This window comes from Carcharodon carcharias, chromosome 14, assembly GCF_017639515.1.
Source record: "Carcharodon carcharias isolate sCarCar2 chromosome 14, sCarCar2.pri, whole genome shotgun sequence".
NCBI lineage: Eukaryota > Metazoa > Chordata > Chondrichthyes > Lamniformes > Lamnidae > Carcharodon > Carcharodon carcharias.
Window position 1 is genome coordinate 143,635,887 of NC_054480.1, and position 16,175 is coordinate 143,652,061.

The 16,175-nt window shown below is 40.4% G+C and overlaps 1 protein-coding gene across 2 annotated transcripts in view; it reads left to right on the forward strand.

Annotated features, from left to right (window-relative positions):
• mfsd12a (major facilitator superfamily domain containing 12a) overlaps positions 1-15,612 on the forward strand; it is a 64,767-nt gene extending 49,155 nt beyond the window's left edge. For both annotated transcript variants that reach the window (XM_041203756.1, XM_041203757.1), the window contains exons 8-10: positions 4,260-4,354; positions 4,790-4,920; positions 14,462-15,612. In XM_041203756.1, coding sequence (XP_041059690.1) covers positions 4,260-4,354; positions 4,790-4,920; positions 14,462-14,535 — 300 coding nt within the window. In that variant the 3' untranslated portion in view covers positions 14,536-15,612. The remainder of the gene's footprint in view (positions 1-4,259; positions 4,355-4,789; positions 4,921-14,461) is intronic.
• The last annotated feature ends 563 nt before the right edge of the window (positions 15,613-16,175 follow it).

The following is a 16,175-nucleotide window of genomic DNA, read 5'->3' on the forward strand; positions in this document are numbered from 1 at the left end:
TGCCGAGCCCGAAATTCATTGAGGTGAGGGCGTAAGGGTATGAAACTACGTCCTTTGCTGAGCACTGAACGTTCAGCATCGGAGAGGGGAAGGTCAGGAGGTATAGTGAATACACGGCTGGGGCTGGGATTGGAAGATGGGGTGGGGACGGAGGGACAGGCCGGGGTGGAGGGTCCTAGATGGGTGTTGGTGTCGATGAGTTGTTGGAGCTTGCGTTCCTTAGCACTTGCGAGAAAGAGAAAAAGTTTCTTGTTGAGGCGTCAGATGAGCCGAAGGATAAAATGAAACTGGGGGCACGCGCAGCTTTGAAAAAGGGTACGGCGGTGCTGCTGGAGGGACTCCTTTCAAGTGAAGCAGCATTTCACTTGCATTTCCCCCAACTTAGTCTACTGCATTCGTTGCTCCCAATGTGGTCTCCTCTACATTGGAGAGACCAAACGTAAACTGGGCGACCGCTTTGCAGAACACCTGCGGTCTGTCCGCAAGAATGACCCAAACCTCCCTGTCGCTTGCCATTTTAACAGTCCACCCTGCTCTCTTGCCCACATGTCTGTCCTTGGCTTGCTGCATTGTTCCAGTGAAGCCCAACGCAAACTGGAGGAACAACACCTCATCTTCCGACTAGGGACTTTACAGCCTTCCGGACTGAATATTGAATTCAACAACTTTAGGTCATGAGCTCCCTACCCCATCCCTGCCCCCTTTCTGTTTCCCCCTTCCTTTTTTTTCCAATAAATTATATAGATTTTCCTTTTCCCATCTATTTCCATTATAAAAAGAGGGGGAAAAAATTATTTATTTATTTTTTTTTTTTTTACATCTTTTATGCTCTCCCCACCCCCACTAGAGCTATACCTTGAGTGCCCTACCGTCCATTCTTAATTAGCACATTCGTTTAGATAATATCACCAACTTTAACTTTAACACCTATGTGTTCTTTTGTTCTATTGTTGTTGACATCTTTTGATGATCTGCTTCTATCACTGCTTGTTTGTCCCTACAACCACACCCCCACTCCACCTCTCTCTCTCTCTCTCTCCGCCCCCCACACACACACCTTAAACCAGCTTATATTTCAACTCTTTCTTGGACTCGAACTCAAGTTGTGTCGAAGGGTCATGAGGACTCGAAACGTCAACTCTTTTCTTCTCCGCCGATGCTGCCAGACCTGCTGAGTTTTTCCAGGTAATTTTGTTTTTGTTTTGGATTTCCAGCATCCGCAGTTTTTTTGTTTTTATATTTGTGCTGTTAGGAAGGGAGTTTCAGGATTTTGACCTAGCGACAGTGAAGGAACGACGATATATTTCCAAGTCAGGATGGTGAGTGACTTGGTGGGGAACTTCCAGGTGGTGGTGTTCCTATCTATCTGCTGCTCTTGTCCTTCTAGATGGTAATTGGCATGTGTTTGGAAGGTGCTGTCTAAGGATCCTTAGTGAGTTCCCACACCTTGTAGATGGTACCACTGCTGCCACAGTGTGGGCAGTGTTATAGCACTCAGTTCCTCAATAACGGGCAGAATTTAATCCAGCCTGTTTTGGTGGGAAACATGGTGACCAGGCCGGCTTAATCCTGGAGAGGCCATGGCTCTGCTAGCAGTGGGAAAACCTCTACTAACCCTATTAGCATATCCTTCTATTCCTTTTCTCACTGGTGTTTATCTGGCTTCCTCTTACTTGCAACTATGCCATTTGCCTAAACTATCCCTTGAGGTAGCAAGCTCCACATTTTTGTAGGTCTTGCAGTTAGATTAACTTAAAGTGAGAAGCACAAACACAGCAACTGAACTCCAGACTGGCTGTGGTGAACTTGCATTGATTTTTTTTTCTTCATCAAACAACTTTCCATTTTCTGACGTTTTCTGTCCATAAACTGAAGCTCATCCAAAACTCTGCTCCCTATTTCCTAACTTGCCCCAATTTGCCTTCACTCATCAACTTTGTACTCGCTGAGCTGCATTGGTTCCTGAACTGGCAACATCTCCATATTCTTTTCAGATAGCCTCGCCCTTCCCTATCCTTGTAACCTCCTCCCCTTTCCCTACAACCCTTCAAGAACACTCTGCTCCAATTCTGACCTCTTAAGCATTCCTGGTTTTGGATGCACCACCATTGGCCCTAAGCTCTGGAATTCTCTCCCTAAACCCCTCCTTTTAAAACACTCCTTTTAAATCTGCTTCTCTGACCAAGCTATTGGCCATCTGTTGTGATCTCCTCCTCCTTTTGTGGTTTGCTGTCAAATTTTGATTTTTTACCAACACCGATGGAATTGAGGGAGTTGAGGTGATTGGGAGAATAAGGGATGGCAGCATGAGGAAGAACTTCTTCCAGCTCAGCGAATGGTTAGGATCTGGAATGCACAGCCTGAGTATAGTGGAGGCAGACTTCATCGAGGCCTTCAAAAGAGAATTGGATAATTATCGGAAGGAAAAGGAAATTTTAAGGCTTCAGGAGAAAAGGCTCAAGGGGCTAGAGTTGCTGTTGCAGAGAGCCAGCACAGAGCTGGGCTGAAGGCCACTTCCTGCGCTGTAAGCACTCTGATTCTATAATGGGGCATCTGACTGGAAAGCAGAGTCGAGGCAGATGATCAGCCAAGATTCCACTTCTTTTCCGATGGAAACCTAACATGCTGTTTGTAAATCCTGGTACCTGCCATCAAATGCTTGATGAGTAAACACACAGCCCTCTCCAAATAACAAAATGTGGAAGTGAGGACCGAGTCCTTGGTTATTTGGTTGATTCACAATCACATGCAATGTATAACAAAAGAACTTGGAACTAGAAAATGCCATTACTTCCATGACCCCTAGCTACACCCCCACACAAGAACGCCACTATCCAAGATCCTTCTAATCTTTCCAAACCCTAATGTGCTCAACACAGAACTATTAATATTTCACTAACCCTCTGGCCCCTTTCTTGAATGCCATTGATCCACTTCCTTTTTAAAGGTGTCAGTTGATCCTGAATTAACTACTTTTCTGATGATTGGCCACACATGATCATTATTTAGGAGAGATGAAATTCTTCTCTCTTCCAGTGTTTACTTTTTATCAGGCAGCAATCACAGAACTCAAATAGTACCCCACACTTTAATAGTGGTAATGCTGTTTTATTATTCTAAAGAGCTGTTTTGTGCCTCCCTTTGGTCTTTGTATGTAAAAAGAAAAAGATTAGTGAAGACAAATGTAGGTCCCTTACAGTCTGAAATGGGAGAATTTCTAATGGAGAACAAGGAAATGGCAGAGCAATTAAACCATTACTTTTAGTTCTGTCTTCACGGAGGAAGATGCAACTTGCCAGAAATGCTAGGGAACCAAGGATTTAGTGAGGAGGAGGAGGAGGAATTGAAGGAAATTAGTATTAACAAAAAAATGTTAATGGAGAAATTAATGTGACTGAAAGCCTATAAATCCCCAGGGCCTGATAATCTACATCCCAGGGTACTTAAGGAGGTAGCCATGGAAATGGTGGATGCGTTGGTTGTCATCTTCCAAGATTCTGGCACAGCCATGACTGGATGCAGGGATGCTGTTTCCCCTGGTTGGGGGGGGTGTCTAGAATGAGGGGTCACAGTCTCAGGACATGGGGAGGCCATTTAGGATTGAGCTGAGAAGAAACTTCTTCACTCAAGAAGGTGGTGAACCTGTGGAATTCTCTACCACAAAAGACTATGGAGGCCGAGTCACTGAATATATTTAAGAAGGAAATAGATTTCTGGACTCTAAAAGTGTCAAGAGGTATAGGTAGAGAGTGGGAGTATGGCGTAGAGATATACGATCATGGCTGATCCTCTTGAATGATGGAGCAGACTCAAAAGAGTTGAATTACCTACCCTTTTTCTATGTTCATTTAACATGTTGCCTGTAAGTTGGCCACCTTGGTAACAAGTGGGTTAATTTTAACTCACCAGATGGGGAAACCAATGGGCAATACTATCTCTTCATACTTCAATGGAGAGTGAAAATGGGCGTGGTGTAACCGGTGGTTACAGGCAAGATATTCCCAATAGCATGGCCTGTTCCTCTCTTTGACCATCCACACTTTACCACCTGCCCAGAGACCCCTGCTGGAATCAGGAGGGGGAATCTAGCATGTTCGTTGCCTTGACAATTCTTGGCTGATCGGCTTGTTGATCTTGTTATCAGGCTTTTTTCACTCTTAGCTGATTCCTATACTATTTGACACTGTTTATTGGTGGAGCTCTTTAATCTCCAAGATGAGCTCAATAATGATTTGAATTTATATATTTTTTCCTTCCAGCAAAGTGGGGCCTTTGTCTATGGCTCTATGAGTTTCACAGATAAAATAGCCAATGGTCTTGGTGTGATCATTATCCAGGGTTTTCACCCTTGCAAGTAAGTCCTTTTCATTTGAACTTTAGCTTTCTTAAACCTGGTGCCTGAGGCGCAGTGATAAGGGGATGCAGTGACTGTAGCACAGGAAAATTGTGCAAGACTTGTAACACTACCAAGAATTAGGGTAATAATTATTTGCTAAACATTCAATATAAGAAAGCTGAATGATTTCCTTTCCCAGAAAGATTGGTGATGTACTACCCGTGTGAAAGGCATTGATTTTTAATTCTAATTCCTATCTAATTAGCCAACTTTTCTTCCTCTGTCATCCATCTTGTGTCTCTTTTGTAATCTTCCCACTGAAACAGTAGAGCAGGACCATTAAAATAACTAAAGGCCATCATATTCATGATATGTTGCAGGACCATGAGTGGTGAGTCTGAGTTGTGTGGGCCTACTCCAAACAACTGTTATTTCTTTTTCCTCTCTGTCTAGGACTGAAAATTGCTGTGCACAATGTAGTCCGTTCTACCATTTGGTGATGGTATTAGTGACTGGTGGCGTTGCCTGTGCAGCACTTGTTTGTTTAGGAACTTTCCAAATTTGGCCAGTCAAGATTAGGAGACGTAAGTAATAATTGGTTGCTTTCTATTTTTCATTTTCGGGTATTTTGAACCTTTTTTTTTTGTTGCGCTCCAATAAATCTCACCACCTTGAGGTACTTGCAGTATTCCTCTCAAGCAAGAGAAGCCTGGGTGTTCTCTGTTTCCACGCCTTGCCTTTGTGTATCTAGGGCTTCCCTGGCAGACTTGTGGCATCCTCCCTCCTGGAGGATACCACCAAGCAAGCCCAGGAAGCTGGGTAGTATGAAATGGGAGCTGGAGAACGATAAGGCATGAGGTATGAATTGGGAATGGAGTGGGGCCAATTATACAGCGAGTGGGAACACTTACATTGCATATGTCAGCAGCAAAGCAGGGGATGGATGGATGGATGGAGGTTCTTGGTGAAGCTGATGCTGGGATTGGAACTGATCCTGGGATTAAGTAGCATTCTGTGGCTGAGGAGAGTAGTGAGGTCAGCTCTGCACAACACCTAACTTGTTTAGACGATTCTACTACATTACAACCCCTTGTTTACAGTTGATATTTTTACATAAAAGTTGCAGTGTTTTGAAAAAGTTGTTCTTTGCATAAAAACAGTAAAAACTGATCACTCCCTTCGAAGTACTGATTTCCTTAGGGTTTAAGCAGTGTAGTGTTGAGAGGCTTGTAGATGGAGGACCTCGAGCAGGAAATTCTGTGGTAATCTTTGGTCACTCTTCCTTTTCAAAAAAAAAAGGACTCTTGGCTTACAATATACCCCTCCTCAAAAAATGTAATTCAGAGCGTGCCATGACTTCTGACTTGTACGTCCTGCCCCAATGTCTTATTAGATGCCACATAGATCTCCCAGGGAAGCCCTGGACACACAATGCAAGGGGCAGAGATAGAGCAGAAGAGGAAGGTCTGTGTGCAGAGGCAACTCCCCCTGGAAAAGCTCAATAACTTCTGGCTTGTGTGTGGAATAATTCAGAAGTTTCGTCTTTTAGAAAAATGTCTGAAGGTTTGTCGAGTTAAGATGGAAGCTGTAGTATTTCAAACGACTTTTGGCTTTGTGGTGCTTGCTTGTTTATTGGTTGATCGTTGGCCCATCCAAATGTTCTTGCCCCACGTTTTGCATGTGGCACAGACATTCTCAAGTTAGATGCAACTTCTGGTTTTTTTTAATCTAATTATGGATTGTGTATGACATGACTTGACTTCTCCGATGCTTAATGGAGGATTTGATAACAGTTGCTATCAGTTCAGCTGATCCACTAGGGTGCGCACAATTCTAGTTGTTTTATGTTGCTAGCTTCATAGTGCTGCACTGTGGTTGGTTGGGAAGTTCTGACAATTGGTTTTGCATGCAGTTGGTGCCATATAAGATTAGAACTTGTTTTCGAGCTCAATTTCAGAAGCTTTTAGCCATTACAGTACATTCAGCCCACTGAGTCCATGCCAGCTCTCTGTAGAGCAAGTTGGTCCTTTGAGCGAAGGAGAATAAATCTAACCTTGTAGCTAAATTCCTTCACCCCTGCTCCATTCTGGTAAATCTCTTCCACCCTCTCAAGAACCTTCACCTTCCTAAAGTGTACTGACTAGAGCAATAGGTCTGGCTTAGCTAGAACTCTTATAAAGCAGTCATGTCTAACATCTAGAAATACTAATCCAAGATAAGCTTTAGTTTCACAGTGCTCCTAAAGTGTTATGTATGTGTTTGTGCTACCTAAATGATTGGTACCAGTCTAGCATTTTGGTTTTTACACTCGCTCCCTCCTTTAAGAGCACTGCATTTTTAAATCCTAAAATCACAAGTTACTTCCAGCAGCCTGGTGATCCTTCACAAATGGACTGAATTACACTTTTTTTCTGTATTTTCTGATTTGAGAAACAAGGAAATCAAAACGGCTGCAAGTCTAGCACTGATTTAGTGTTTTTTAACTTTTTTATAGTCAGGATGGGAACGCTGTTAGCTGGTGGAGGCAGCAGATTAGCCCAGCTTTGCTGTTGTGTGTGTGATTGCTGATGTAGAAGTGTAAGTGCTTACAGGAAATCACTGGCTATCCAATGGGAAAGATTTCACTTTGTGTTAAGTCATGTCAGGCTGTAAAAAAGCTAAAAGTGCTCTCTTGAGGAAAAGTGGATGCTGTGATTGCAGTATTGTTGGCTTCATAAGCTGATGGCTGAGCTGCTATTTCTGTCCTGTTGGCATGGATGATGTATCAGTGAGTGCACTTAACTGGCTAAATTAATCTGTAATTGGTGCAGTCTACGTATGATTTCTGGTTACCAAAAAACATTTCCATTGTCTGTCTATTTCAGGGTGAGACGAAGATGGTAAAAATTTTGAAAGCCAGAATGGATTGACTGCACTTACACTGGCTAAATAGAAAAACAAAATTTACTGCATGCACCAACTTGTAAAATTCACTAAACAGAAAAAAAAAACTACAACCAAAAGAAGCTCTGAGATAAACCCAACCCATCATGCTCTAAACCATTTTTTTTTTTTAAAACTAAATAAAAAATAGCTTGCTTTCAAATCGATGCAAGCATTAACCTTCGTGTTAACATAATCTCTACTTAAAACAACAAAAAGATTGTACATTAAAGTCTTCAGGGCTTTCCAACTAACTTCACAACCAGTGAATTACTTCTGAGCTGGTGTCGCCATTTGCAAAATTGATCTGTGCAAGACAATGAGATGGGTGTCTGGATAATCTGATCAATGATGTTGGTTGAGGGAGAAGTATTGGCCGGGTAGAACTTCCTCTGCTCTTCGAATAATGCTATGGGATATCTTATACCCACATGAAAAGACGGTGGAGTCTTGTTTTAATGCCCTTTTCAGAAGATGGCACCTCTGATCCCTCAAGTCACTCGAGATTATGTTGAAGTCTCTGGAATGGGGTTGAATCCAGGACTTTCTGTCACTAAGGAAAAAAAAAACAATGCTACCATTGGGCCAGAGTTGACACTCCCAAGCAATGCAGTTGTTATGTAAGCTACATACCCGAGTACTGCATGTTCTCTTCATTGCTGAGTCCCAACTCATTCTTGTAAGAAGTGATTAAGAGTAATGCCTACTTTATAGGGAGGACCCATGAGGAGGAAATTTGCTTTGCACTCCTGAATCAGCAAGCCAGTCATAAGGATATATCTAAATTCTGACTAATTTAAGCTAGATGGGTGCTTGTCGGTGAGCAGCTTAGCCTCTTTTGCCTGCGCACCTCCCAGGTTTAATGATCTTCTCTTTGAAAACAATGCCAGAGGACTAGAGCATTACAAATGTTACAGCCCTGTTCAAAAGTAAGGCGGAGTAAATACAACTTTCAACCTAATTTCAGTGGTGGGGAAACTTTGAAGCAATAACCTGAGACCAAATTAATTCCCTTGGGAAAGTATGGGTTAATAAATCATTAGCCATCATGGATTTATTCAAGACAAATTGTGTTTAACTAACTTGATGGAATTGTTTCTTGAAGTAGCTGAGGGTTGATATATGGACTTCAAATAGGCATTTGATAAGGTACCGCATAACAGACTTCAAAATTGAAATCCATTGAATTAAAGCAACATTGGCTACATTGATACAAAATTGGCTAAAAGACAAAATGAGTCATGGTAATGGTTGGTTTTGAAACTGGAAGGAAGTATGTAACATTGCTACCCAGGGGTCAGTACAAGGACCACTGATCCTTTTGACGTTGTATATTAATGATCTAGATTTAGATGGATGGGACATAACTTCAAAGTTTGCATTAACATAAAACGTAGATTCTTGTTAGGCAAGGGAATCAAAAATCGGGGGTAGATGGGAATGTGGAATTTGAAATGCAAACATGATCTTGAATGGCAGAGCAGGTTTGAGGGGCTGAATGGCCTACATCTACTCCTATTACATATGTTTGTTTCTATTCCCTGAAGTGGATAGTAATAGACTTCAGAAGGACATGGACTGGTAAAATGGGCAGGCATATGGCAGATGCAGTCTAACACAAGTGTGAAGTGATGTGGTTTTGGTAGAATTTTTCCTATCAACTAAATGGTACATTTTTAAAGGGGGTTCAGGGACAGAGACTGAGGGATGTAAGTGCACAAAATTTAATGGTGGCAGGGCAAGTTGCGAAGTTCATAAACAGCATTTTGGGATCTTTGAATTCATAAACGGTTGTATAGAGTACAAAAGCAAGGCTGTTATGATAACCCTTTTTATGAATCACTGGTTTGGTCTCAGCTGGAATATTGTCCCATTCTAGGCACCGGAATTTAGAATGGATGTTGAGGCCCTCAAGAGGATGCAGAGAATTTCTAATAATGGTACCAGGAATAAGGGAGTTCACTTATGTGGAAAGACTGGTGAAGTTGGGGTTGTTTTCCGTAGAGTCGGGAAGGTTAAGGGGAGATTTGATAGAGGTGTTCAAAATTGTGAATGGTTTAGACGGTTTCTCTTTATTTAACTATGGTTACACTTCTTCTGCCACTGGAGACAGAGAGCACAGATTTAAGTAGCAAAAGAGCCAGAGGCATGATAACTATTTTTACACAGTGAATTGTTATGATTGGGGGAATGAACTGCCTGCAAGGGTGGTAGAAGCAGGTTCAATAATAAATTTCAAAGAGAACTGGATAAATATTTCAGAAAATATTAGCCTATGGGGAAAGGGCAGGGGAATGGGACGAATTGGATAGCTCTTTCAGAGTGCTGGCAGAGGTGCGGTAGGCTGAATAGCTGCCTTCCTTGCTGTACTGCCTGACCGCCATTGCCATTTCGGTCCCATAGTTAAGCAGATTGTTAGGAAGACTCGAGTCCAGGAGGTCTGCAGATGCTAGTCGACTCTTCATCGAGGTCAGAACGACAGCTGATCTGTTTTATTTCCCTACTTGACTTGGTGATCTTCCCAACCTCACAATATTTCACTCCCCTCTTCCAACAGCTGAATGAAAGTAACACCATCAGAGGCACTGTCCTTCAGGGGAAATGTTAAACCGAGGCCCCGTGTATCCCCTCACAGAAGAGCTGGAGTGTTTTCCTGCTCAACATCCACCAACATCACTTTAACAAAAAAAAGACAATGTCCAGCCATTTCTCCCCTGGCAGTTTGAGACACCCCTACTGTGCGCAAATTGGCTGCTGAGTTTCTCTACTTAAGTGGCTGCACTTGAAGAAGAGAAAAGTAACCAATTGTTTGTGAAATGCATTGGGCCATCCTAAGATTATGAAAGGCGCTATATGTAAATGTAAACCTATTCCCTCTTGCCTTGCCCAGGTTATCCCAGAGAAAATATGGTATTGGAGTTCAACAATCTTCCTTGTCATTTTATATCCAATTTAAAATAATATGTGGCAGCAAGTTATACAACTAATGGCAAACTGTGAAGAAAAGTTGGATGTTTTGCAGTCACATTTAGCCTGAAATAGTTATTTGAAATGCGAAGGAAGTACGAAACTAAAACTATTGGTTTTACTTTTGTCGTTAAACATGTATAATCTTTTCAAGTGGGGGGTGTCTGCTTGCTATTTTTAAAAATGGCATCATCTATTGGCATTGAAAACTTGTAATTGGCTAGACCTTTTCATGGTCATGTGCTTTTAGCCTATTTTCACAGCCATTTGTCCTCAATATTTTCACATCTAGTTAATGCAATTGGCCTTGTGCTCAGTGACTGGATACCCTTTGAGTAAGAGCTATGGGTCTGATGAATAGTGGCAATTCATGTAACTGAGCCATGCTAACATTTGGCCTTTCTCCTTATTTCAGTCCAAAAAAGAGCCCATTTCACTCTAGCCTAAGTTTCCTTTTTTGTCGCTTTATTCCTGTTGCATTTGATCCAAAGATGGGGTATTCTGGCTAAATGGTTGCCATTTTGTAAGGATTTACTGTTTATATGAATAGCATAACTAGTTATAAAAATTGCTAAATTTTTAATGTGGAAGCTAGTAAACTCTCCATGGTACAGATGTGTGTCACTATAGCAAGAAAATTCTGTTTTAATGACTTAAATACTTTCTGAAACAACCTAAAATCTCTAACTATATCCTTTACCCAAATTTATTTATAACAATGCACCTTGTTGCATTTACAGGACATAATGTGCTGAGATTTCCTATATTATGTAATGCTGCATGGACTCGAATGTTAGATGAGTTCATGCTTTTTGTTCAAAGCTTAAATGTAAAATTTCAATAAAAATTAGATTAATCCAGAAATGCCAGTTTTTAAGCTTATTTGGACAATCTACATGTACTTGGTTAAATAGCATATTAAAATTCACCTCATGAAACAATGTGAAATACTTTTTAAATGCACATTTACTTTGATCCATGAATGTAGATTTTTAAATAGACCATTAAATCAGCAAATTTAAGTCCTCAATTTTTTTTTAAATATTCAAATCAAATAAAGGGAAATTTTATAAAATAATTGTCATTTTGTCTGTAGAATTTTTCAACGCAGCTGATTCATGTAAAACACGTTTTTAAACATTTCAGCAGTTTTTAAAATTTGGCCTTTTTAAATTTGAAACTTGAACCATCTCATTCAAAGGAGAATGCAGTCACTTTCCCACTTTTTTTAAAAATATGTTTAAATGATTTGAAGCTAAGCAACAGATTAGATTTTAAACAGGTGAACCTTTAGTAATCCCACCTAATACCAAATTTACTGCGGAGCACAACGCCTGTACTAGGAACATTCATCAAGAGGTGAATGCTAGCTGCTGAGTTTTTGTGAGAGATGTCTTCTGGCTATGAGATGCATCTAAATGTGTTGCTAGCAACTGTTTTCTTTTATGCTTCGCCTGACAGAGTGAGGGGAAAAACTCCTGTAGCAACTGGTTTTTATTTTGGACGTGTCCTGATCTACTGCAACAAATGTTGACCATAATAGTATCCAACATCAGAAATGCCAATATTGCAAGCACAGAACCAAAAAGGAATTAACACATTTATGATGCCAAGAAATATTTTTTTTTAAAAATTTTTATCTGATCATTGGTTTTTCTATTTTTGTTCATCAAATAATTTTCTGTGATTCAAACTTGTTTATAAAAGAAACATTAAGATGCTTTTTCTAAAAGCATTCTTGTTCCAACTATGTATTTTTGGAAGTGAAAGTATTTCTAACTCTAAAGGTTTTCCTTTTTTTAAATGGATAGTTCTATAATGGCAGTTAGTGCTTCAGTATTGTACTCCTTTTTCTAGATTCAAATCTCTGGTATATTCACGGCTTTGCTTCTAGAGGGGCAAGCACTTACCAGATGATGACTAGTTCTGTCTTACAACTGCAATTTAAAAAAATATGTATATTTGCTTTACCTGGTAGCCATGTAACTTACTGAGGTCTGATCGACCAAATGAAAGTGCAAAAAGTATGCATATTTTAAGAAACGCAAATAATTGCAGATGATGTTGGTATCTAACTTGTTTTAACACTAAATTTAAATAGGCAAGTGGGCTTGTCTCTTTTTTGTCAGGATTATTATATATTTCAGTTGAAGACGAACCAGACTAGAAGTGAATTGTTGTTGCCATTATAATGTTTATATTATCTCATGTGCCTCTCATTTGTAGAGCAGATTTCCACATGACACCGAACTCTGACTGACTGACTTAGTCTAGTTCACTGTTCGGCTTGATTTAAAATTTAATCGAATCCCGTTCCACCATTTTGGAGAACCAGCTGCAGAATTAACCGATTGCTCTCTCATCCAAGAATATTCAGTACGCCATTTAGGTTTGTCCCAACTTAAGCTATAAGGCTGTTCTTGTACAATAATGCCTCTCTCTACGGGGTGGTGTTCAGAGTTAACCAGCCAGTTCTTAGACACTGTAACGTTATGTTTGTAAGCACGTATTTATACAGCCATAAATGTGATGGTGTTTGCAGGAGGACAAAATTATTGCTGGGAGTGAGGGGTTATGCACATGATCTTAGGTGGTGGATGGCAGGATGGTGGTTCTGTGCTGAGTTAGTCCCCAAGTTTTGGGTGCCTGCTAGATCGGTCATTCTCTCTTTGGATTTTCTTTTAGATAAGGATTTGTTTCTTGATTTGAATTACTTTATTGAGCCTCTCTGCAGCAGAGAGATCAGCAAATTAATCTTTCGGTGTGTAATGTCATTTGAGGTCAGAGGTTTTAAGAGTTGGAAACTGTACGGAAATGTTTTTAATGGATCCTATAGGAAATGGGCATTGTGAAAACTGCCCGTTTAATCTTGTGGGTTGCAGAGCTCCAGATTATTGTGCAAAAATGCCCTTAATATCTAAAATGGAAATGGGCGCTCATAAGGTTAATTGGTCCTATGAGTTTGCATGCTATTGTTTGCTGTCCTGTGTTAAATGAGTCTCAGTCCATTTAGTCCTTGTAGAGTTCGATATGCATCTTATCCTTTGAGGTATGATTGCTGACTCTTGACTACTGCAGATATCTCATCATTTTTTAATGAAATTCTGGTTTTGTTTTAACAGCTTGACATTTTCATACTGGAGTGTAAGATGCCATGTTAATGGAGCTTAACCTACTATGTTGAAGTATCTATCTATCTTTTAAATGTGATGGAAAGATTGCCAGAGGATTGGTCTCTTTTTAACAGCTTTAATTTAATTTAAAAAATTGGGGTAGATCCATTTTTCTTGTGGCTTTACCAAAATGTTGTTTAGTCTTTCTGTAACAAGTATATGCACCATATACCATCATTTCTTCCTCACTAAGGTATTGCATTCAGCGCTGGCATCACACTTTAGGAGCGACGTGAGGGGCCTTGAGAAGGTGCAGAGGAGATTTACCAGAAGGATTCCAGGGATGAGGGTTAGGTTGGGAGAAGGTGGGCTTATTCTCTTTGGGGGTGGGGTGGGGGGGGGTGGTGTTGGGGATAGAGGAGAGTTTTTTCTTATCCTTTCCTGGTATGTGGACACAATGGCAAGGCCAGCATTTGTTGCCCGTCTCCAATTTAAGATTTTGGCCAAGAGGCACAGGAGAGGATGTGGGGAAGAATTTTTTAATGCAGTGAGTGGTAATCCCCTGAAACCCAGTGCTTATGAGGGTGGTGCAAGTAGAGACTATCAATGATTTTGCAAGAAAATTGGATGGACACTTGAGGTAAATCAACTTGCAAGGCTAGGGGAGTAGAATGGGGAATGGGATTGATTGGATTGCTATATAGGGAGCCAGCATCATCTCAGGTCACCTCTTGTGTTGTAATTATGACTCTATTAGTAATGCTCCTCTTTAGACCGTTTTTATCCTCCAAGTTTTAATGGACCTAGGAGTAAGCTCCAGCACAAAAACTTTACATCACCAAACTCTGTTCCTTTATACTTTTAAAGACCTTTGCAAACTTAACTGGTTCAGTCAATGTTGCTTTGCTTTGTTTTGGGTTAGGTTTGGATTTCTTGTCAATTTTAACGAAGGGGAAATCCGATGCAGCTTATTCCCTGGTTTGTGATGATCACTTGTGCTCGGCCAAGCTCTTGCACCAGATATTAGAGCCAAATAGAGCACTCGAGTCTTGCTTCCATTTTGAAGTTGTTACTGTTTGTTTTTGATTTTATTTGCTAATGTCTCTCTCTTTTGAACATGTAGATCATGATATTGGAGTAATAGGATCCTCAACTGAGAAGAGCATTGATTCGAGTGACTATGGAGCAATAAATTGATGAATCTTGCCTGGCGCCAGACACAGTTAAAATGAGACACTAATAACCTTGTACGACGTATCTTAACATCCTAAACCAACGATACTTCATGCTTTGGAACTGGTTTTGAATCTACCTCTTTCAGTTGGCTCCACGATGTGTGGGGGTACAAGATTGATATAAATGTTCCAATGACTGTGTCTCGAATGTAGAAATCTTGGAATGTACAGGAAATTGGTCACTTTCTGTGTGATCGCTTTAATTTCTTTATTTATATAAACCCATATGAAGGATGAATTTAGGTCCGTACTAATGGTTGGAATGGTCTTGATACTGTATTCTAGTCATAATATTTTAATGTCTTTTGCACTTTCTAACCAATGGTTTGATACACTTTTGTTGGGGAAATTCACTGTTTAGATCACCTTTTTCTCCCGTATAAAGCAGCATATTCCCAAATCCTGCTTTTAAGATGGTGTAAACTCAAGCATAACTAAGCTCACTTCTTGCAGCAGAAGCTACATATGGCGATAGAATGCGAGCTGCAGCAGCCTGTGGAAAAGGGAAATTTACTTGCACCAACGCCAATGAAACAGGGCCAGAAATTTTTGATACTTTTGAATATACAAATATCTCTGAAGTGAACCTTCCACATCGCACCCCATAGTTATACAAGATGATGAACAGAATTACTTGTATAATATCAGTCACTGTATGTAAACATGTTACACACTTAGCAAAATTAAAATGTCTAATTTTTTTTTTTAAAAGAGCTGCACTTTTTTTAAAATGTTGATTGAAGGAGTACAGCCATACTCTGGTGTCATGCATGTGATTATTAATCTTCGATCAAAGTGAGATAACTTGAGTAATGTTTTTTGTTGGCCTTTATTATGCTTCTATATGTAATGATTCTTCAACTTTTAATGCTCTTATGAGGGAGTATGTCTGTATGGGTGAATACATATATTCAATACTCCTGGACCATGAACCAACTTTATAGCTACTTTTTTTTTTATTCACAGTATGATTAATGTTGACTGTCTTTAAAATGTTTGTATTGGATGAACTAATAAATGAACAGGTTTGCATTAACCACACAATAGAACATTTTCTAAGCAATTGAGTGATAAGCCCCATATTAATTGTTAAGTCATGTGTAATTTAATCGTGGGCGAATGTCAGCAGAATTGAAACACACGGTCCCAGCACGGCTTTAAGCCTCTTTCAGCCCCACAAGTTAATGGTGTTTCTCTGCATAAATTTGTCTACTAAGGACTAGCAGTCCAGCTGAATGGAGCCTTCCAAGGCAGGGTGACCAGACTCATAGGCCTGCCAACCCTCCAGGACTGGCCTGGAGTCTCCAGGACACTGCTGTGTGCAACCCTGGTGAAATGTAGGGACATCAAGTGGTTTTTCCATTTTATTTTAACATTTCCCTTTACCAGATAAAATATTGAAAGTGTGGGTTGGGGGGGTTGGTGGTGGTGGTGGGAGGGTGGAAAAAGGCTGTCTGGCTGACAGTCAAACGTCATCCAATTGGGTAATGAGTCACCTTGTTTTCCAATTGGTGTAGGAAGGCAGTGCATCATAAGGATGGATATGTTGGCTAACTAAGGGCTGGAGCAAGGATCAAGTCACATGATGAAACCTCCAGGAAT